Source organism: Bombina bombina, chromosome 6 (genome assembly GCF_027579735.1).
Source record: "Bombina bombina isolate aBomBom1 chromosome 6, aBomBom1.pri, whole genome shotgun sequence".
Classification (NCBI taxonomy): Eukaryota; Metazoa; Chordata; class Amphibia; order Anura; family Bombinatoridae; genus Bombina; species Bombina bombina.
The window spans coordinates 106133473-106148456 of record NC_069504.1 but is presented as its reverse complement, the minus strand read 5'-3'; the positions used below and the strand labels follow the sequence as shown (position 1 = coordinate 106148456).

Here is a 14984-nt window from a genome sequence, read left to right as displayed (position 1 = left end):
ATCTAACTAAAAAATAAATAAATTACCATTTACCCTGAAAAGGGCATTTGGATGGGCATTGCCCTTAAAAGGGCATTCTGCTTTTTTGCTGCCCAAATTTTAAAAAATAACATATTATCTATAAAAAACAACATCCCAATAAAACAACAAAAATCTAACACTAACCCCATAAAGGTACTCACCGATGATGATGATGATGATGAAGGCGCTCCATCTTCTTCATCCAGGCTGTGGTTCATCTTCATCCAGGTGGTGGTCCATCTTCTTTCAGGCTTGCGGTCCATATTCTTCATCCCGGTGATGGCAGCAGCGATGCCGCTCCTCCTCTTGTGATTTTCAACACGGAGGTCCTCTTCATAAGGACTCCAGCCGCACACTGAATAGTGAATGTGAGGTACGCCTTTTAAATAGAGGTACCCTTGCATTTCTATTGCATAGACATCAATGGAGAGAAAGTGTTAGAAAAAAACTAACACCTGCGATCGCGGACTAAATTAAACTATTAATTACACTATTAACCCCTAAACCTAACTATCCCCTATACTTTAAATTACATTTAAACTATAACTATCTTAAAATAAATAAACTTACCTGTGAAATAAATAAAAACTAAGATAAAACTATACATTAACCTAACATTGCTATAAAAAAACCTAAGTTACTAAATAAAAAATAACTACAAACACTACAAAAAAAATTTAAAAAAAACCTAACATTACAAAAAAATACACTAAAATTACGAAAAATAACAAAAAAAACTAACATTACCAAAAATAACAAACACTAAAATTATGAAAAAGAAAAAAACACTAACATTACAAAAACTAATAAATTAAATTATCCAAAATAATAAAATTTAAACCTAATCTAATAGCCATATGAAAACAAATAAAAACACCCCAAAATAAAACCCCCCCCTAACCTAACAATAAACTATTACTAGCCCTTAAAAGGGCCTTAAAGGGTCGTTTGCAGGGCATTGCCTCTAAGTTAAACAGCTCTTTTACATTAAAAAATTACAAAGTCCCCCCCTAACAGTAAAACCCCTAACCCCCCAAAATAAAAAAACCTAAACTACCCATTGCCCCTAAAGGGGCATTTGTATGGACATTGCCCTTCAAAGGACATTCAGCTCTTTTACTGCCCATTAAAATAAAAAGCCCTAATCTAAAAAAAAATCTATTTTTTTCATTTATTTTATTTTCTTAAAATAGGTATGTTAGGTTTATTTATAGTTTAATCTTAGATTATTTATTTTTTTACAGGTAAGTTGTTATTTATTTTAAGATAGTTATATTTTAAATGTAATTTAAAGTTAGGGGGTGTTAGGATTAGGGGTTAATAGTTTAATTTAGTGATATGCGATGTGGGGGGCTGGCAGATTAGGGGTTAATATGTTTAGTTTAGTATTAGCGATGTGGGGGGCTATTTAGGGGCTAATAGATTTATTATAATAGTTGTGTGGTGGGGGGCCGGCGGTTTAGGGGTTAATATGTTTAGTATTATCGATGTGGGGGCGTCGATTTAGGGGGTAATAGTTGTATTTTAGTAGTAGCAATGTGGGGGACCGGCGGTTTAAGGGTTAATAGGTTTATTTAGTGTTGGCGATATGGGGGTCGGCGGTTTAGGGGTTAATAGGTTAATAGGTTTATTTTTGTGTTGGTGATGTGGGTGGATGTCAAATTAGGGGTTAATAGGTGTAATATAGTATTTGTGATGCAGGGGCATGGCGGTTTAGGGATTAATAGGTAGTTTATGGGTGTTAGTGTACTTTGTAACATTTTAGTTATGAGTTTTGTGAAACATTTTTGTCTCACAAAAAATCCATAACTAATGGTCTTAGATAGTGGAATGGATTGCGGCTGTAACACAAGCATTTTAGCCGAAACGCACAATCTTTTTTATAGGCACTATGAAAATCCCGCATTTAAAAGCCATTTTTTGAGTGCGGAATGGAGAGTTGCATAAAGGCTAAAACACTTGCAGTATAGCTGTACCGCCGCGACTTGTCTTACGGGAGACCTGCACATTCCGCACACAAAGGTACATTTTTCAGCAACATAGCTGTACCGCACCATACCGCAAAACTTGTAATTTAGGTCACTGGAAATTAGTCCAATCTACAACAATGGCTATTACTTTCTTTGGATTGGTGAGGGTAAAAAATACCTCAGAAAAAATGCATGTCAGGGCCACACACTGAACCTATACAGGTTTATTGCTCGGGTACTTCCTGCTAAGGCTTATTGGTTGATAGGTACCTCCAGCTAATGATAACTGGCTAATAGGTACTTCCTGCTAATGTTCATTGGCTAATAGGTACTTCCAGCTAATGTTCATTGGCTAATAGGTACTTCCTGCTATTGTTCATTGGCTAATAGGTACTTCCTGCTAATGTTCATTGGCTGATAGGTACTTCCTGCTAATGTTCATTGGCTAACAGTTCATTTTGTAGTTTTGAGTGCCAAACTCCCATTAAACACATTTAAAAGGAAGAGCAAATGGAATTCCCGAAGGTTAACATGGATTTTTTTTCTTTCTGTTTTTAATATAGAATTTATAGAACTATTGGTAAAGAATACATTTTGCTGTCATATGTTTTTTTTATGTTGCTCTTTCCTGTGACTTTCCAAAAATCATTTATTAAACAAACACAGCTTGTATGCTAATTGATTCATTTAATTTTTTATGGTGTGATCTTTAGAAGGATTATAAATTGCAATATTCATTCAGTAAATTACAATTTCAGGAGAATAATAAATGATACCTAATTTATACTATGAGCATCACATATGTCATTTTACAATGCTTAATCAATTATAAAGATTAATGTTGCCACTGTTGTTTTTAATATACAAGTTTGAAGTAGATATGTCCAATATAATCACTTAAAGTAAGAGAATTGAAAAAATGATGTTGTGATAGAAAAGAATATGTAGTAATCATTTGTAATATATTTCACAAGGTATTTTTTATCCATTAGCCACTCTTAAAATTTTTTATACATATCTTGGTTGTGTAAAAACAAATTTTTCAAAACATATGTAAAATAAAAATCTGCACATCCTATTAAATGAATATAATTGAATAAATATTCAGTTATAAGAATGTTATGCAGATTTAATATCAAAATAAAAAAATAAACTAAGATCAACAATTTGTAAATATGTCTTATGGTGTGCAGTTCTCCAATATTGTTAAAGGCTGTTAGTTGTCAATAGCTGTGTATTATTACATTAATTCTGTATTATCCTCAAAAGTGAACTTAATGGCTATTAAAAAAGCAGATGGTTTACAAGAGCAATAATAGGATTTGTTAAACAAGTAAAACTTTACAGTGTTATAGTAACCTTAGATTAAATTACCTATTTTATTTGTGGTGTGTATAAATTATAAGAATTATAATTTGACATTTTCAAAGTGTTTTTTTTAATATAATTTATATAATTTTAATTTATTACAAAAGAGTCTTAAGTGTACCTAACCATGCCCTTTCCCCCACCTTTTCCTTCCTCATCCTTCCTTACCCTTCCTCTCCCTTCCTTCCCTCCTCTCCCTTCCTTCCCTCCTCTTCCTTCCTTTCCATTCCCTTCCTTCCTCTCCATTCCTTCCCTCCTCTTCCTTCCTTTCCCTTTCTTCCTCTCCCTTCCTTCCCTCCTCTTCCTTCCATTCCCTTCCTTCCTTCCTCTCTCTTCATTCCCTCCTCTTCCTTCCTTCCTCTCTCTTCCTTCCTTCCTTCCCTCCTCTTCCTTCCATTCCCTTCCTTCCATCCCTCCTCTTCCTTCCATTCCCTTCCTTCCTCTCCATTCCTTCCCTCCTCTTCCTTTCCCTTCCTTCCCTCCTCTTCCTTCCATTCCCTTCCTTCCTCTCTCTTCCTTCCTTCCCTCCTCTTCCTTCCTTCCTCTCCCTTCCTTCCTTCCTCTCCCTTCCTTCCTTCCTTCCTTCCTCTCCCTTCCTTCCTTCCCTCCTCTTCCTTCCATTCCCTCCCTTCCTCTCCATTCCTTCCCTCCTCTTCCTTCTTTTCCCTTCCTTCTTTCCTTCCTTCCTTCCTTCCCTCCTCTTCCTTCCATTCCCTTCCTTCCTCTCTCTTCCTTCCCTCCTCTTCCTTCCTCTCCCTTCCTTCCTTCCTCTCCCTTCCTTCCTCTCCCTTCCTTTTCTCCTTTACCTTCCTTTCCCTTCCTTTTCTCCTCTTCCTTCCTTTCCCTTCCTTCCTTTTCCTTCCTTCCTTCCTCTCCCTTCCTTCCCTCCTCTTCCTTCCTTTCCCTTCCTTCCTTCCTCTCCCTTCCTTTCTCTCACTTTCTTCCCTCCTCTTCCTTTCTTCCTCTCTCTTCCTTTCCCTTCCTTCCTTTCCTCCTCTTCCTTCTATTCCCTTCCTTCCTCTCTTTTCCTTCCTTCCCTCCTCTTCCTTCCTTCATCCCTTCCTCTCCCTTCCTTATATCCTCTACCTTCCTTTCCCTTCCTTTCCTCCTCTTCCTTCCTTTCCCTTCCTTCCTTTTCCTTCCTTCCTTCCTCTCCCTTCCTTCCCTCCTCTTCCTTCCTCTCCCTTTCTTCCTCTCTCTTCTTTTCCCTTCCTTCCTTTCCTCCTCTTCCTTCCTTTCCCTTCCTTCCCTCCTCTTCCTTCCTTTCCTTCCTTCTTTCCTCTCTCTTCCTTCCTCTCCCTTCCTTCCATCCTCTTCCTTCCTTTCTTCCTCTCTCTCCGTTCCTTTCCCTTCCTTTCTTCCTTCCGTTCTTCCTTCCTCTCCCTTTCGTCCCTCTTCTTCCTTCCTTCCTTCCGTTCTTCCTTCCTCTCCCTTCCATCCCTCCTCTTCCTTCCTCTCCCGTCCTTCCCTCCTCTTCCTTTCCCTTACTTCTTTCCCTCATCTTCCTTCCTTTCCTTCCTTCCTTTCCCTTCCTCTCCCTTTCTTCCTCTCCCTTGTGAGGCTTGTGTGTCCATCTGCATCAAAAGGGAGCTACCCTTATCATTCAGTAAGCCTAAGTAGAAAGTTCACAGGTGATACTGCTGTCTTAGTTCAAATCTCAGTTTAAAGGGACATGAAACCCCCATTTTTTCATTCATGATTTAGAAAGAGCATGCAATATTTTTTTTTTATATCTTTTATTTATAAACCAAGGCAAAACACAGAGATATTACATATTGCATTTGTTATTTAGATCAAAAAGTTGCAAGAGATAAAGATATACTAACACACTTTAAGGCTTAATGGCCTTGCATAATTTATACAATAATATGCTAATTCTGCTTAGCATGTCAATCAAAAATTGTGTTTAACATTATTCAATAAGATAAGCAATATCTACTTCATTTGTCTCTGAGAAAGTCTTAGAGTTTTTCAAAATTTTTTATTTTTTTTCCCTCCCCCCCCCTCCCCCCCCCCTGCCGATGGTATATTTGCGCCCCGCAGGGCTAGCTATCTTTCTTGTCACCCATAATAAAACATTGATGAGTATTTACAATTTGCATACTCCGATCAATCTGTTCCAACAACAACAAAAAAAAAGGGAAGGAAAAAAAAAAAAAAGGGAAGAAAAACCCAATTGGACTGATTTCCCTTCCTCTCCTCAATCTCCCCATCTACCATACCCCCATGAGAACTATCTCAGAATGTTTAAAGGGAAAAATTAAATAGTCAATTTCACTTTCCTGGAGTGATTTTATAAATAATGCCCACTTACTAAAGAACTTCCTTATGTCTGATTCCTTATCAATATCTGTGTTTTTTTGCTCTAATATACATTGTTTTTTTAAATAATTCCTAATTTCGGGAATTGTTGGAAGTGCTCTTGTTTTCCACTTTTTGCAAATCAGGTACCTAGTGGTTAGGATGGAAAGAATTATTATTTTATCATAATCATGGTGAGAGTTTTCCATCTTTAAGCAAAAAATGATTTGATATAGTGATAGAGGAGGTATATTAATTTTTAATATGGTCCTTAACCAGTATTCTAATCTATTCCAGAATCTTCTAATCTTGGGGCAAAACCAAAACATATGGGTCAGGTCTGCCGCCTGAAGGGAGCATTTAGGACACTTATTAAACTGCTGGTTGTGTATTCTAAAACCTTTCTCTGGGGTAAAGTATGTCCTGTGAAGGAGCCTAGTATGGGCCTCCCCCCAGGTGGCAGATATCGTAGCGGCAGTTACTTTACTTATTGATAGTTGGATGGTTTTTGAGTCAATATCGGTCTGGGGTATTAATGAACACCATTTTGATGCCATGGTGTCTAGTAAAGTAGTACTTCTACTTGTATTAAGTATATCGTAGCATGGGGTAATAGACATATGGCCATTTTTTGTCAAATTTAACCAGTTTTCCAATTTACCTAGCGTCCAACGGTATCCTTGCTGTTTGATTAGTTCTGCGGTGAAATGTCTTATTTGCAAGAAGGAAAAGAAATCTCTGTTAGGAAGATTAAATTCTGTTTTAAGTTCCTCAAAGGATTTGATGCATTTCCTATCTTGGTCTAATAAGTAAATTATTTTGTTGAGTCCGGCATTATGCCACCTGTTAAAAATTATTGAGTTAATACCAGCTTGAAATTGTGGGTTCCCTATTATGGGGAGATGTTTCGAAACACTTCTGGGTATTGTAAGATATTTAGTTAATTTGCCCCAAGCCTTAATCGGGGTATATATTGTATTCAGCCCTTTAATCATTGCGGGCAATTCCCGTGTCAGAGAGTGGATCATAGCCACTGGAAGATAAGGTTTACAAATATTTAATTCTAACTCATTGCTTAGGATATAGTTTTTTGTATGTGTCCAGTCAGCTACTGTGCGTGCCAGAAAACTAAGATTGTAAAATTTAATATTCGGTAGTGCTAAGCCTGCAGACTCTTTGGGTATACTAAGCTTAGCAAGGGATATTTTAGATCTCTTACCCTGCCAAATAAATTGAGTGAGTGCAGCATTAGTAAAGCGGATGTCCTTTTCTAACAAGAGCAGTGGTACATTTTGAAGAATGTATAGAAGTTTAGGGAGGAGGATCATTTTAAATAGTTCTACCCGACCCGAGACTGATAAAGGCAAATTCTGCCAAGACTTAAGTTTATCCTTGATAGAGATTAGTATAGGTGATATATTAAATTTATATAGGTCCCGTAAGTTAAGTGGAATATGAATCCCTAGATATTTAAAGGAATCCGTGACTACTCTAAATGGGATGTCTAAGATGGAGCTATTGTTTTTCCTCAACCAGAGGATTTCAGACTTTGATTTGTTTACCTTATACCCGGAGAAGGAGCCAAAATGGTCAGTTATTTGAAGAAGTTTTGGGATATTTAAATTAGTGTTGGATATATAAATTAATAAGTCATCAGCATAAAGACCAATTTTGATCTGATAATCTCGGATCCTTATGCCCTCTAGAGAATCCCTGATCATGATAGCCAACGGTTCAATACCTATATCGAAAAGAAGCGGGGAAAGAGGGCAGCCCTGACGTGTTCCTCTTTCCAGCCTAATTGGGGATGAAAGAGTATCATTTATTATCAACCTTGTTTGGGATTGAGCCTGTAGGTTTCCTATGAACCTATGAAGATTACCAACTATCCCAAACTTTGTTAAAGCTGTCAGAGTATGATTAGAGATTACAGAGTCAAAGGCTTTCTCGGCGTCAATTGACAAGATTGCTAAGTCAGGGAAGCCCTCTTCCCGCGCAACAGAGAGGGGGTGGTTCTGTATGTAATCCATTGTTACAAGTAGTTCTCTGATTTTTGCCGCCGAATTGCGTCCATTTAGGAAGCCGGCTTGATCTGTATGTATTACTTTTGCTAGGATGGGTTGTAACCTAGTTGCAAGAATGGAAGACATAATTTTGTAATCTGAGTTGAGTAGAGCAATTGGCCTATATGACTCTTTATGCCGGGGTTCCTTCCCCTCTTTTAGGATCAAAGTTGTATGTGATGCGGAGAAAGATGCTGAGACCGGGTTACCATCAACATAAATCTTGTTATATAGATTACTCAGATAAGGTGTTATTTCTGGTGACAGAATTTTGTAAAATTCATTTGGCAGTCCATCCGGACCTGGGGCTTTATTCGAAGAGAGTTGGAGAATTTCTTTGTCTATCTCTTCGCTTAGAATAGGGGAATTAAGATTAGCAATCTCTTCCGCTGTTACTGTTGGTGTAGTGATTTTACTCCAAAAATCATCTGCCCTTTCCCCATCATAGCCTTTACAGGCATATAGATCTTGGTAATATTCTAGGAATATGTTAGAGATTTCGCTGGGGTCTGAGATTTGCTTCCCCTTATATTGAAGTACTTCAATAGCAGGTTTCCTTCCTTCATTTTTAACTAATCTAGCTAAAGTTTTCCCCGATTTGTTGCCAAATTTATACAATTTGGCTTGAAGTCTAAGTTCTTTGTATGTTTCCTGGGACAAGAAGAAGGAGTCTCTAGCGCTTTTGGCTCGAATATATTTTGCCCAGCTTAATGGGGTTTTTTCCAGCAGATAGCGGTTGTATGAATTAATCAATGTATTGTTGATTTCTTTTTCTCTCATCTTAAGCTTTTTAGTTAAAGTAGCAACATAAGTGGTAATTTCGCCTCTTAGTACAGCTTTAGCTGCTTCCCAAAATATATCTGGGCGCCCTACGTAACTACTGTTATGGTTTACATAGTCATTAAATTTATTCCTAATCCGCTCCTTAAATTTGAAATCTGTTGCTAAGTTATAGGGGGAAAAAAAACGGGAGAATTTGGGTTTCGGGTGGCCCGGTTGAATTATAAGAGAGATAGGCCCATGATCGGCATGATGCCTGCAGTTAAATTTGTCAAAGATAGACGTTCATCCGTTAAAAACAAATCGATCCTGGAGAGAGTTTTGTGGGCTTTGGAGAGACAAGTATAATCCTGTGTTTCAGGATTTTGAACTCTCCAAATATCCCGTAGAGCCAAGTTTTGTTTAATTTTGTTAAAATTTTTTGTATCTAAATTATCTTTCTTTTGTTTTATTTGTCTAGGATTCCTCCTGAGCCTATCTATCGGTGCTTGCGGTGACATGTTAAAGTCTCCCCCTAGGATTAAGTACCCTTCCGAAAATAATAAAAGTTTAGTTTGAATAGTATTCCAGAAGTTTGGGTCAGAAACATTGGGACCATATATATTACAAAGTGTATATGTCAATTGGGCTGCCTTAAATTTCACAATAACAAATCTTCCTTCCGGATCAGCCTCAGAATTCAAAATTTCTACTTGAGATTTCTTCCCTATTAAAATAACCACACCTCTCTTTTTCCTAACGCTTGGTGCTATATCCAGGGATTCCCCATTTCTGGGTCTTGTGAAATTTTTATGATATCTAATCATCATCTAATTAAGATTGTGAGTTCAGTGTTTCAAAAAAATTTGCAGCCTTTTGAGCATCCTCAAATAAATGTAATTTACCATTAGCTTCAACTCTAAGCTTATACGGATATATTAAAGTGGCACGGTTTCCATTTTGTATAAGCTTTGTGCAAATTGGGGCCAGCTCTCTTCTTTTGGAGGCTGTGTGTGCCGAAAAATCTTGGAAAAGCATGATTCTAGCGTTGTCTATGAGGACTGGCTGATTTTTGCGATAGGATTGCAATAGCATGTTTTTGTCCTGGAAATTGAGTAACCTCGCAATAACAGGTCTGGGGCGACTCTTATCCCTGCTATCTGAACGAGGAGGACCCACTCTGTGCACTCTTTCCACTAGGATCGGATGATAGGCTGGAGGAATATTTAGCGCTTTAGTAAGTATGTCTGATATAAAATGACCTAGGTCATCATATTGTTTATCCTCAGGGAGGCCAATTATGCGAATATTATTCCTTCTGGATCGATTTTCCAGATCCTCCAGTCTATCATAGATTCCCTGGAAGCTAGTCCCAGAAGTCTCAAGTTTGGAATTATGTATTGTTGTTAGGTCCTCCAAGTCTGACACTCGTTGCTCTACCTCCTGTAATCTATTGGAGAACTGTCTTATCTCCTGGGTTAACAGGGATATATCATGTTTAATTTCTGCCCTTAACGTGTCAAATTTAGGCGTGAGAGCTTCAGAGATGCTAGTAACTAGGCTTTGTAAATTAATGGGTTCGGGTATACTTGCCATCTGGGTGGTAATTGACTCAGAGGGGGGATCTTGGATATTTTTAGTCTTCCTGTCTCTGTTTCTAGCCGCCATGTTTGGTGAGGGTGTCCTAGAGGTGCTAGCAAAGAATTTGTCCATGTATTAAAAAAAAAAAAAAAAAAAGGGAAAAACCCAGTGAAAAGTGGATGTGCACAGTGGGAGGTTCAGTTCATGTGATATGGCAAGGTGACCATAAGTGTGTGTGAGAAGGAAAAAAAAAGGAAGAAAAAAGGGTGCTGAGTGTGATGCTTATAGGGGGAAGATTTAATATCTATTATAGCGTGTTAGGGGGGTGATTGTTTCGTGATAGTTGTGCTTATATTATGGACGTGAAAATGATTTTATTGTTAAGATTATTAGCAACAAGATGCGAGACAGGAAGGAGTGGAAACCAAAGTGGGGGGGGGGGGGGGAAAGAAAAAAATTATTATAGCTGTTAGTTCCCCCTGTTGAATTAGTAGTGGATTATATTTAAATGTATACTATATGTCTATCAAACAGTCAATTTTTCTTTTTCAAGATTTTGTATATGAGAGGTCACTGAGTCAAAGTATCCCTTCCTTCACTCTACTATTGTCAGCAAGTTTTTTACTGTGCTTGTGTAATTTCCCACACAGAGGGTATATAAATTTTTAGATACACTTTTGGTTTTTGTAATCAGGATCAAGTTTGGTTATTTTTACACCAAAGATTGTCTAAAGCTATAGACCACCTGTGCCTATTAGCTCCAGCAATTTAATTTCAATATGATTTATCACTGTGCTCTGGAAGCATTTAATTGCAGGGGCTTCCTTAAGATAAATAAAACACAGTTTTGTATCAAACAGTAAATGTAGAAGGGTATTCCTCTTCCCTTTCCCTTCACCTTCTCACTCCAGTAGAGATCTCTGGGAGTTATAAGACCTTAAGGTGAGAGTTTTGGACTCAGCAAGGTCAAGCAGATACAATTAATTGGAGATACTTAGCTTACTTGGTCTTAGTCAGATCATTTTTGTCTAAATCACAGGATTGTTTTGTGAAAAAAAAGAAAAAAAAGAAGGAAAAAAAACAACAAAAAAAACACAGCAAGTTGGTGGGTGATTAGATAAATAAAGTCATTAGTATCATACTGCTATCAATCAAATAAATTTAAATAATAAGCAGCTTTCTCCCCCTTTACTTTAAGAGGTTATTATGCAGCATTTAACTCTCTCCTTCCCCCTTCCTCTCCCTTCACCTCTTTTCCTCCCCCTTTCCTCCAAACGAGGAGAGAGAGGAACAATTTTAGATAGGCAAAACCAAGCAAGCCCAAGTAGTTTAAACTACTTAGGCAGTCTCAATTAACTCGCAGTTTTGTTTAAAGGCTAGCTATTGTTAAGCATAAAGGTGCAATATTTTTGATTCAGGTAAGTAACATTGATAAGACAGCAGATTCAGCAGATATAAAATTAGAAACAATAGTGTCAGGATACTAATAGTCAATTAGTTTTAAATGGACAGTCCTTTTGTTCCTTTCCACTCCTCTCCCACCACAAACAAAGGAAGAACAATAGGGGGGTGAAAATTAATGATCCAAGATATGGTCAAAAATAGAAACAAGCCGAATCCACAAGAGAAGGGCCAGTGATGTGGTTTTGTGTCCTTATTTTGAAGTCAGCCGCAATTATTTCAAGGGGGATTTAATCAAGCAGTAGATACCAGTTGTATAATACTCTATCCCGGTACTCCTATCCCAGTTGACCCCCTGTGTATCTATGCTCAGACACTGTTCCAAAAAAAAGGGTAGTAGGATATAAGAAAGAAAGTTACAATTTTGAACGTTACCCGGTGTTGTCTGGAGTTGCAGGCTGGGATCCCTAAGGTTTTCCTTCCAAGGCAATCCCCCTCACGCAGCACCGGTGGGAGGGGGAGCACCTGTGTAGATGGGCCTCACCTGCGGGGAGTAGAAAGGGTCGGTTGTCACAGGCCGGTGTCAGAGAGTGAGGAGTTGGTGGCATCCAGATCAAGCCAAGGAGATGAGGACAGCGGTCCGTGCCCCTCACGCAGCACCGGTGGGAGGGGACACCCGGACCGAGAACAGCAGATTGCGCAGCCAACCAGCTCTCTCCAGCCTTCTCCTCAGGGCAACCCAGAAACAGCGAGGGACCAATCAGCAAAGGGAGACAGCCACCGCGGGAGGCCCGGCAGGGGAGCAGGATCCGGTTACAGGTGAGTCCACACCACAGCTGATGCAGAAAGACAGCGAGCGGGATCCCAGCCCAGCCCCCGCAACCACCGCCAAGCCAGCCAAGCAAAGGACTCCGTTCAGGTAGAACTTCTAGATGTTAGTTTGCGGTGTGGCATCTCCCATTTTTGTACAATTCCGAGACAGCAGGGTATGTCAGGATCTGGTAGACACAGAGGGGGGGAGAGTAATGTATCTTCCTTATTTGGAGACCGGGATAGAGAGGAAAAAAAAGTAAGAAAGTAGGCGCAGGTAGTCTCTCAGAGTCTGTTCAACAATTAACGGCAGGAACCCATAAATGCTGCAATTTGCAGCTTAGTGCATAGACAAGGCACTACCACGGTTCCGGGAGCGATGAACCAGCTATTTTTAGGCTGCCCTGGGGCTAAGGGTTTGGGCGGGAAGGTTTTGCCAATAGCCTAAGGTGGAGGTGATGCTTCAACAGGTGCAGCAGGAGCCCTGCACCTGAGCTCCTCCCCCGGAAACTCCTCCCTCTAGCGCATGCCAAGAGCATGCAATTTTAAACAGCTTTCTAATTTAAACTTCTATTACCTAATTTGCTTCAATCTCTTGACATCCTTTGCTGAAAAGCATATCTAGATAGGCTCAGTAACTCCTGATTGGTGGCTGCACAAAGATGCCTCATTTGATTGGCTTACCCATGTGCATTGCAATTTCTTCAACAAAGGATATCTAACAGATTAAGCAAATTTTATAATAGAAGTAAATCGGAACGTTGTTTAAAATTATATTCTCTTCCTGAATCATGAAAGAAAAATTGGGTTTAGTGTCCCTTTAATTACTTTCTACTAAACATAGTTTCCTATATATGATAGAATTGTTTTGCAGCGCTATGTCCCTTTAATATAGACATACACTATATTTTCTGCCACTACTTGCTACTTGTTCTTCTATTAACCACGCATTTTATTTTCTGTGTTAGGTGATGTAACTGTATAATTGTTAAAGGGACACTAAACCCATTTTTTTTTCTTTCATGATTAAGATGAAGTTTGCAATTTTAAACAATTTTCCAATTTACTATTTTTATCTCATTTGCTTTGTTCTATTGGTATCCTTTGTTGAAAAGATACCTAGGTAGACTCAGTAGCAGTGGTGTACTACTGGCAAATAGCTGCTGATTGGTAGCTGGGCATATATATCTCTTCTCATTAGTTTACCAGATGTGTTGAGCTAGCTCCCAGTAGTGCATTGATACTTCTTCAAAAAAGGATATCTAGAGAATGTTGGATAACAGAAGAACATATGCTGTATCTAAATCATGAAAGAAAGATTTTGAGTTTCTATGAATCCGATTTTGTGTTTATATTGTGTTGCTAATATGTGTTTTCATTCTTTTTTTATAACTGTTTTTTAGATCTCAGCTGCCGTTAACACATCTACAGCATCTGTACTGCAGTTTTCAATTGGTAAGTTACAAGTATTTGTCTTTTGTAAATAAATAACTAAATACAAAAATTAAATGTCTTAAATCCACATTAGACACTTTTAGATTATAATATAAAATTGTTATGTTATTTATATGTGGTTAAAACAACTTTGCAATGTACTTTCATTATTTATGTTTCCAATTTTCCCTTGGCTTCAGCAGAGACGGAAACCTGAATTACAACATGGTGCTGCCCATTACATTCTGGACAATATTTAAAAACTAATGTGATTTTGTTTTTTAAAGACGCATCTTATCTGCAGGCTAATCTGGGCTTCATCATTTTAACACTCATTTAAGCCCAGATTACAAGTGTAGCGCTATTGATAGCGCAGAATTCTGGTATTACAAGTCCATGGTTAAACAGAATTACCAGTAGACATGTGCATGGCGAAAAAATTTGATTCGGTTCGGATCGATTCGGAATTTTTCGAAGTTCGGTTCGGATCGATTCGAATTCGGAAAATTTCGAATCGATTTGTTTCGGATTCATTCGGATTTGAAGAAATTCGGCTGGATTCGGTTCGATTCGGTTCGGAAATTCGGCATTTCGGTAAGTGTGGGATTAGACTAGTATCATACTGTATATTAGGTGTTAACCTAACATACTGTACAATACTAGTGTAATCCAATGGCCATCCGAATTTACGAATCGATTCGATTCGGAAAATTCTGCATAATTTTAATTCGGAAATTCGGTTCGATTCGAATCGCCGAATTTGCTGAATTTTCCGAATTATCGAACCGAACAGAATCGCACATATCTAATTACCAGAGAATGTTCAGCATGACTGATATCTCTTTAGCGTGCCCTATACTTTTCAATCGATAGTGCAACTACCCTAAACATTGCTCATATTACACATTGGGAGGTATCTGTTTAACATATAACATCACTAAAAATGTTAGCACTACTTGAGAGATAACATAGAATAAAATATTAACAAAAACACATCTACAACATATTTAAAAAGTATTGAACTCATATTTATAAATATTAAGGGACAGATTACAAATTGAGCAGAAATTATTGCTTCCGCGAAAGCGATATTTGCTCTCAACTTAGTAATACCAGTGCATTCATAAGTGTGCCGGTATTACCAGTGAGGTGCAATGCAAATGCAACCTCGTGTTCGCATTGCACGGAAGCTTTGCGCTCACAAGAGCGTTTTTCCATAGACTATGGAAGCCTCATTCTCATGCTGTCAGACACGGCATGAGGACAAGCACAGCAA

The 14984-nt window shown here is 38.3% G+C and overlaps 1 protein-coding gene across 1 annotated transcript in view; it reads left to right on the top strand.

The window, feature by feature from the left end:
- The window catches only part of RELN (reelin), a 957839-nt gene that overhangs the window by 468598 nt on the left and 474257 nt on the right, over window positions 1-14984 (top strand). The window contains 1 exon segment of the mRNA XM_053716545.1: window positions 13678-13729. Within this exon segment, the coding sequence (XP_053572520.1) occupies window positions 13678-13729 (52 nt within the window).